The 9,178-nt window shown below is 43.6% G+C and overlaps 1 protein-coding gene across 1 annotated transcript in view; it reads left to right on the top strand.

Annotated features, from left to right (window-relative positions):
* Cfap61 (cilia and flagella associated protein 61) overlaps positions 1-9,178 on the top strand; it is a 273,504-nt gene that overhangs the window by 162,756 nt on the left and 101,570 nt on the right. The window contains exons 20-21 of the mRNA XM_028756974.1: positions 2,587-2,755; positions 7,314-7,488. Of these exons, the coding sequence (XP_028612807.1) occupies positions 2,587-2,755; positions 7,314-7,488 (344 nt within the window). The remainder of the gene's footprint in view (positions 1-2,586; positions 2,756-7,313; positions 7,489-9,178) is intronic.

The raw sequence follows: 9,178 nt of genomic DNA, 5'->3' as shown, positions 1-9,178 counted from the left end.
CACAGCTAATCCCCTACAAACCTCAAAGTTTCTTTCCACTTCTGAAGAATCCTGCTTCTTTGAGGTGTGAGTCTGCTCAGACCTTTGTTTCTATGGAGTAGCTTCAGATTGTACACCTGAGGGCTTGGGGTGTTTCTCACTACGAGGTTTCGGTTGAGGATGATGTTGACAAGAAGGCTGTACCTCCTCCAGTGCACCTCTCCCTTATCTATGCCATCTTCCAGAGATTTCTCTGAGGTGTTTTTGTTTGTTCCTTGAGACAACAAGGCCTCGCTATGAATCCCAGGCTTACCCACTTCCCGAGTGCTGGGATAGAGGCCTGTGCCACCACTCCCAGCTGTTTCTCCATAGAAAAATCTTTCTACAAGATGACTTTTCGTTTTTCTCTTTCTTTGTGTGCATGCCTGGCAATCAATCACTCTAGCACCAAGCTACATCCCCAGTCCCCTCTCCCATGACTGTTGAGTCAGTGCTGAGCTTGCTTGTGGAAGAGGAACTCCCGTCCTTGTACGTTGTGTTGCCTCCTTGGCTCTTTCTCCAGAGGCCCTGGGTGAGAGTGTGAGGCTGGGAAACAGTAGTCTCTGCTCTGTTAAAGTCTTTAGGCTTCTAATGCTGCTGAGAAAAAACAAAACAAAACAAAACAAAGGTGGAGAATTTCACAATAGATAGTTTGACTTGTCTGGTGGAGGCACAGCAGACAGTCCAGAAGGGTAGTAATGTCCAAAATGAGGGGATGAGCTCACACAATGACGTTTGAAATGCGGACACTAACAGACTGTATGGCCGTCAGGCACGGCCTTCGGAGCTTCTCTTTGTGTCTCAGCAAAGCTTCTTTAAAACCGAATGTTCCTAAACATCAGCCCCCACTGGACAGAGTTTCAGATTCCAACTCTGAAATACGAATTCTGATGTTGCCAACTCTACTGTTGCACTGCCATTAGGAACAGCATTGTCTTAGCTGCCCACAAGTTTCCCCTGAGAGCTTTTATCTTTGGGCAAATCCCCCCAAGACTAATCCCTGGGCACTAACTATATTTAATTTTTTTTTTCATCTTGGATGGCTTATGGCAGAGACTGCATACCAAATACGAACAATCCTTTGTGTGTCTCCCACACTGTGTGGAAACAGCGAAGTTTCATATATTCCTGTAAAGCTATCAATTTTTTTTTAAAGGAGAATTTCATCTCACTATCCATTATTTTCTTGTGACAGGCCAGCCCCTTATTTTCCTTTTTTATTATGAAGAAATTTTCTTGTTTTTAAGTGTTGTTTCATGGAGAAGCACAAAGCCCAGTTCTCCCGTCTCTTTTCACAGGCCCCATAACGGGGTCTAATGTGCATCCATTACGAGAATGCTCTTTGTGTAGTAAGACCAGACTCATGCGTGGATCAAAAAGAAAAAATGTCCTCCCATTACCACTTCAGAATCCTGTTTGCCTCCAAAGAGAGTAAACAGGATTATGTATCATTAATAGTATTTAGAATAAGAGCCTTCACATATGCATCACACTCGACAAAACAGCATCTCCGACATTCTCACAGAGCACATGGGATGGGCTCATTATCCTACACTGGGAGGTGAGGAAACGGGGATAAAGGGTCCCTGGGGTCCAGGCTTATTGGCAAAAAGAAGAAAGATACAGACCTTGGCACAGTTCTTAGCAGAAAAGATGATGCAGCTCACATTTAAATGGATTACCTGTTGTCCTGTCAATGCAGATTCTCAACCCTCCAGCTAGGATCATGAAAATGTCACTTATAGAAGGTGAAACCTTTGAGAAAATTCTATAGAACCCCTAAAAAAAAAACCCACCTCTCTAAATAAACTCAAACCGCAAGGATCCTGCTTTGGCTGTCACTACAATAGAATGTTCAACCAAAACAGAACCAGCATCCCATAATCCCAGAGCTCTCAGCCACCCCAGGCTGATGGGAAAGTACTGGCCCCGTTGATCACCTCTGCCCCACATACTGGGCTCCCAAAGCTCCAGGCATTGCACATGCTGTGAACTAAGTGACATTTTCTGAAAATGGGTTTTGTTACTTGACACAAGGAATGAGTCCTTTACGTAAAGTACGCAGCAAGTAGGAGGGGTCCCTCATATTTTAGTTCTCCGACACCTGCCTTTGGAGGTTCCCTGTGGTATTAATATTCCTTCTTATACATTCCTTTGGAATCTGTGGGTGCTGGGAATCGAACCTGGATCCTCTGGAAGATCAGCCAGTGCTCTCAGCTACTGAGCTCTGTGGCCAGTAGGACAGTTCAACAGTTCAAGTAGATTTTGATCATCATGAACTAGGTACAGAAGGAAGTGTAAGTGATCCCATGTACAGGGTCACACACCCTTCCCTTGTGGACCAGCCTAAGCCAGGTAGAACAATTTAGCTTTAATAGGAGGATGTCAATTTGTGACTAAGTGTTTCATAAGGGGGAAAAAAAATCTCTTAGTCTTGGTCCTGGTAAACTCACAGCAAGAGCACAGACACAGCTCACTAGGGGACTTGAACCAGCTCCGCCAGATGTCTAATTAATGCCCACTGTCAGCTGCTCAAATGTCACTGACTTGGAGCCTCTCTCTCTGCAGCCACTGTTTTAACGATAAAGATTACGCACTGATGTCACTGTGCTCCTGGGTTAACGTTGTGGTTGGTCGAATGACGGCCATAGACCGAGCAGCCAAGCAGGTTGTGGTTTCCAAGAATGAGATCGTGTTCTATGACCACCTAATTCTCTGTACCGGGCAGCAGTACCAGGTAAGACTGCGCGCGCACCAGGGGCGCCACTGGCACATGTGGAGATCTCCATGGCAGTGTGCTTACTGGGGTGCATGCGTACTCCCTGAGTAAAGACCGTCTTGTCTTCCTGCACAGCTACCACTCTGTAGTCATGAAAGTGCTCTTCAAGGCCTGTACACATGACCAGAATTGTGTCTGCAAACCCTCCTGAGAAAGCCATTCCAAGAAAAACATTCTGTCGAAGGAAAAAAAAAAAAAAAGGAAAAAAGAAATCACAGCTAGTTGGAGAAATGTCATTACTGAAGCTGTTGTCCCAAAGTCTAACACTTATGGATCATCATAGCAGACTCCAGACCCAACCAGGCATGCATGTGTGCTAAATTAATTTATGCCTCAAGAGGCTAGCATTTGGCTGGGGCAATGTGCTCACGCAAAAGTATTTCAAACATGTGCACCTTCTGTCGGCCCTTATTTTATTTTGTCTCTCAGTTAGAAAACTAGGAAATCAGATTGACTAGTTTCCCAGTGACCACGGTTTCTGCTTTCGTTGCTGAATAGAACCGAAGCTGCTCCCAGTCTGAGGATGGCAGATCTTGGAGCTCCCGCACCACCCTGTGTTGTGTTCTTTTGTGGGGTGCACAAAAACCAGGTATCTTTCCAGCAAATAGGTTTACTTTATAACTCAAGGACAGGGTCTGAAACTATCTCACCAGCATTGTGGATTTGGCAATGAACTGTGTGTGGTTCCTTTGTATCTCAAAGGCAGGGAGGGGGCAGGCAGCACCGAGGGCCCCACAGGGCAGCACCAAGGGCCCCACAGGTCCCCAGTCTACCCATGTTGTGCATGAGCTGAGGAGCCTGGGCATCACTGAATGGACATTCTCACCTTTGCACTTTGAGACCTCCTGGGGTACTTCCAAAACATATCTACATCTGTGTGCCCAGGAATTGCTCTAATTATTCTAGGCGGGACCAGACACCAGCATTCTTGCTGAGTTGATCTACCTCAACTTTCTTGATATTAGACCCCTTATATGCACCTTGCAAGGACACGTCACAAATTGTTTGTTTACTCACTACCCCTAAGCATCCCTTTAAGACGAAGGCTCTGACCAGGGAGCTTCAGAGTAGGGTTCCCTGAGATAAGAGTGTCTCTAGTAAGCTCCCTGGGGAGGCCAGTGCTTCTGTGAATGGACTGCTCCTTCAGTGGCTCTGGTCTCTCTCTCTCTCTCTCTCTCTCTCTCTCTCTCTCTCTCTCTCTCTTTTAAATTGCTTTTATGTTTTAAAGAAGCCTTATTCTCAGAGAGTAGAAAAAAAATGTCTTTCTGGTTAAAGAATAAAGAGAGCTGGAGAGACACCTCTTTTGCTATTTAAGTATTCCTTCTGCTTTTTACTAAATGAGAAAGAAATACGGTGTGGTGTGACCATTAGCCTGTCCCCCCCTTACCTGCCTATTGGTTGCAGCCACTGCCCGCAGCCTCACACTTTGGAGATGGAGCATAGGACTCAGCCAGCTGTCCAGAGACTCGGGCATCTGCCCATGTGTGCCCAGCTGCCCCTGCAGCTTTAGTCGGCAGCACACTAAGCTCTTGCCCTTTTTACAACAGGAAAAATGAAATGAAGAAGTGATAAAGGGGAGTTCCAATTTAATTTTTCCAGAAGGACGTAAAAATCAAAGGTACATAGAGTGATGGAGAAAGGGCAGCTGAATCACTGGGGACCTTCCAGTTCTTATGTCTTTTCCTGTGTCCTTGACTCCAACTCTCCCATGGTTTTGTCCCACATTTGTAAGCCAAATTAAAATGATGACAGTTTAAACCCACAGCAAGAAGACGACATTTCATAAAATATAATTACAACCCTTAGCTTCTAGTCAGCATGCCTCATTCTAAAACACTCTGCAGTGTTTTCAATATCAAATACACACAATTTAAGTTTTTTTTTTGTTGTTGTTGTTGTATCAAATACACACAATTTAAGTTTTTTGTTGTTGTTGTTGTCACAACAGCCTGTAACTCAACTCCAGGGAATCAAAGTCTCTGGCCTCTACAGGCACCAGCACTTAAACATGCACATATCCTTTAAACACACACACAGAAATGTAAAAAAAAATATATAAAATAAAAATATTCTAAAGGTAAAATGCACAGCAACGTCCTATTGGAACAAATCCACAAAGCAGCACTAGAAATACTCAACACAGGAAAACTGGAGAAAGAAAGGTATGTATTAATAGGAACAAAGGATGAAATTTACGATAGCCGGGTAGACAGCAGCTTCAAACTCCTTCCCTGCTGAACATGATTTTTTAATCAAAGGACACGCCACAGAAACAGAAAGTCCTGGTGATTCTGTTCATTTCCTAGAATTACACTTAGGAAGAGAAAGAACAAACTGAGCCCCCTCAGAGGCTTGGAGTCACTGTGATGCTTAGCTGTAGGGATGAAGACCCAGGATTGACAAGATGGCCAGCCAATCCTCAGACCCTTCTAGGGTTGTTGTGCAGAGAAGGTTCATTCACCACGCCCAGAAGGATAGAAAACATAGTAGTTTCTCATAGTCTGAAAGTCTGCTTCCAGCAGGAGTGCTCATGCCCGGGAGATGAGCATGGCTGCCCTGGGCATCCTCATCAGGGTGATAACAATCCTTTAGGCTACTGAGTGTTCTATATGAGACAATCAAGGTAGCTGATGCAGTGGTCACAGTAGCTGTAAGGTTGGTGGCATGCCATCATCCCCATTTTATAAGATGGCTATAGTCAAGGTCTGAGAGGGAGAGAAGTACATGATTCATCTGAGGCCTTGTACTGCAAGCAGACTTCTGTGCCCACTGTCATTGTAGAACTGTTCCTGACTCCCAGTTTCAGTCTTCCTCCACGAATCTACCACACGGTTCTACACCTACCAATCTTTCCCCAAGGGCTCAACTGGCCTTTCTCAATTCTCTGGGTTGCTTCTTTGTCCACACAATTTCCACCTGGCACCCAGAGTGAAGGGCAAGAGAAGTGGCCTACTGGGCAACCTCAAGCAACCGTGCCATTTTATTTGGCAGTAACAACAGTGTTTATTTGGTTTTAATTTGAGTAAAAAATAAAAAGTCAAGAGTCTACATGCAAACCCAAGGGTTTGACATTTCTTGAGAAATCAGATCTGGTCATCCTGAGCCTGCATTCTTCCCTGGCAATTACTGGATGAGGTTGAGTCATGGCTGAACTTTTTGACAAGGCACTAAGACTTCTGGTTTGCCAAGGTGTCCTCAACATGAAGAACCAGTGTAGGTCATCATCATTTATTGTGATTTCATTGTCATTTTCTTTATTTTTTTTAATTTTTGAAAAAAATGTTTATATTTATTTATTTAGTTAGTTAGTTTAGTTTGGTTTAGTTTAGTTTAGTTTATGTGAGTACATTGTAGTTGTCTTCAGACTCACCAGAAGAGGGCATCAGATCTTATTACAGATGGTTGTGAGCCACCATGTGGTTTCTGGGAATTGAACTCAGGACCTCTAGAAGAACAGTCAGTGCTCTTAACCACTGAGCCATCTCTCCATCCTTCATTGTCATTTTCTTATGCAGAGGAAAATTGCTGGTCCCATTTATGCTTGTGTCTACAGCAAGAGAGCAGAAGTCGTATAGAGGAACTCTCTGTATGGAAGAGGGGGCATGGAAGGAGAGAAATGGAGAGGGAGAGGGACAATTAAGTAGACAGTTTCTCTCCTGATAAAGTGAACAACAGCTTTAAGCCCTTTAAAGATAAATGTCAGTCTTTCGTTTTCTGCCTGGCCCATCTGTACACTTGGACTTCAGCACCTGAAGAAGATAGCTTTAACTGTACATATCTGCCGTCTCAAAGCACTCAAATCCTCTTACAGGCATTTGATCCCCAATCTTTGGCAGGCCACTATAGCTACCCCCTCTCCCCATGAAGAACAAAATCTCATGTGAGGATACTTCTGGAGTCCCTGGACTAGGCTAGAGAAAAGTGTGAGGTCCCCCTTTTCAAGACCTTTTCCTTGGAGACCCAGCTCCTACAGTATGAGATGCCCAAGTCATAAGTGGGTATTCCAGATCACTGGGAGCAGCAGCTTTTGGAAAGTTGATGGCAACATGTTAATTTGAGATACTTGGTATATTTTTTGGAGGAAAGAGAGAGAGCTGATATTTATTCCCAGACGAGTCCACCGCAGAGCCTCAAGTTACCATTAGGCATTGAGTCTTCTCAGCCAAGGCCTCAGACTATGTAGCGCAGAGAGAAGCTGCCTCTTGACTTGTCCTGTCTCTATCACTGACCTACGAAAGCAGGATGGACCAGACTGTAGTAAGAGGCTGGTTTCTGCACTGAATTTTGGAATAATTGATTACATAGCATTGGGTAACTCAAACAATTCGGCCTAAGAGTTGCCTCAAAGTGGTCATTTCATCTATTTATTTGTGTATTTCTTCCTCTCTCTATTAAAACCTAATTAACTATATCCGGGGACAGGAAAGGCCACACCACAGTATGGAATGTCACCATGAATGCTTTATTTTCTTCTAGCCTCATCACTACTGATTGATATCTCTGTAATCCGCCTCAGGTCCCGTGCCCCACAGGGGCTGATATTCAGAATCACCTGACGAACAGAGAGGTTATGGAGCTTAGCAAGCAGCGGTATACCGGGACTGTCCCTTCCAACCTTTTCATTCTCAACGACGAGGAAGACTGCGTTAGGACGCTCTTTTGGCTGAGAAACGGCTCCGTCCTCACAGAAGGTAAAGTTAACTGTAACGGCAGCCTTTCAGAACAGCGTTTTATTTTTATAATGAGACTCATTCTTCATCTAGTTCCAGTATATAATTAGTGCCTAATTAATTCCAACCAAATCATTCATCTGTCATGCTTTGTTTTCCAGATTAATTTACAACTTGTTGTCATTTTTGGATACCCAGAATGTTTTCTGGGGGAAAGAAAAAGGCTTGAGATAGTTTAATTATCTATAATTATTTTATTACACAAAATGAATATCCGAAGAGCAAAGCATGGCTAAAATCATTAACTAATTAAAGAATAATTTAATAAGCAAACATGTTTAGCAATTATATGGAAAATATGTCTCCCTTTGTGAAGCTGAAAAGACCCAGGAGGAGGAAGAAAGGCGGGCATTGGAAAGGCCCTTTTCTTCTTTTCGGATCCATTGTTTTCTTTCTTGCCATTGCCTGCTCCGTCCTCTCCACAAACAGACACGTTTTGAGCTGCAGACCACTTTTCAAACCCAACTGTGAAAGGAAAACATTTGCACAAATGCCTGTGCCACTCAAAAGCATCGGCCGAGCATCTTCTTCACCCTCGTTTGGATTTCATTGAAATTATTTGACTAGAACCGAGCCTGGCCTCCCATGGGTCTTTGGTTGAAACCTGGAATACGGAGGTGATCTTGCATGTAGCCTTCCCCAAGGCCAGGTTGAGTCCCACGGGGAGAGCTGAGGTTCTCACCCTCACCTGTAGTTCAGGCAAAGGACTGAAAGACCCCTCAGTACCTAGAAAGGAAGATCAAATTGCCAAATTTAATATCTTCATGTGTTTTGCATTACTCCACTCATTAATACAGTTGATTCAGTAGAATTAAATGCAGATTCTTCTGATCTTCAGTTAGTGACTTAGGTCTTCTAAAACTCTCAAAGTTAGTGTATTCACGACATGAGAGTTAGTGGGTATCAAATGGCATTCAGGCCATTGCTACATTCTGTTTGCTAATACGCTGTGGACTCTTTGTCTCTAAATTTGTGAATGAGGGTGACCTGTAATTTTCTTTCATAAGCTTTGCTTGTCAGGCTTTTAGACACAGGAGAATACCAGTATCACAAGGCCATTCTGGCTCTTGCCATATATTCAGGGATCTGGGAATAAAGGTAGCCTAAAGGTCAGACACGAATCCTCAGAAACCCAAGTGGGTCTGGAACCCTTGGCAGAAGTGGGATGTACATTTCCATCCAGCAAGCAGATGTAAAACTTGTCATAAAGTATCTCCAGATTTCTATCTTCATATGTTTAAACCCATTTCACTATCTTACTCCTTTTTAAAATAACTACCATAGATTTAATAATCTCTATATTGACCTGCGTAGGCTTCAAGATTTACAGGGGATTGTCTAATCCGGGAGAGTTAGTGCGTGGTCATTGTAAAGCGCTAGAAAGTAAATACTTTAGGTTTTGAAGGACATGCAGTCTCTACTGAAGATATTCATCCCTGAGGCTGCAATAAGAAAGCAGCCACCAAAATGCCTGGGCATGGCTGGGTGCCAGAAAACCTTTACAATACCAGGTAATGAGCCATGTTTATGGAACCCTCTTTAATCCATATAACTTGAGGCAAATTATATCAAATTATCAGACTCAAAGTGGAACATAAACTCACAGAAAGCAGAAAAGCCAAAGGACATGGTATGCCCTGGGATTGTAACA

Source organism: Grammomys surdaster, unplaced genomic scaffold (genome assembly GCF_004785775.1).
Source record: "Grammomys surdaster isolate TR1022 unplaced genomic scaffold, NIH_TR_1.0 129, whole genome shotgun sequence".
NCBI classification, from domain to species: Eukaryota; Metazoa; Chordata; class Mammalia; order Rodentia; family Muridae; genus Grammomys; species Grammomys surdaster.
Note: the sequence above shows the minus strand (reverse complement) of the source record. Positions and strands in the feature narration are given on the sequence as shown.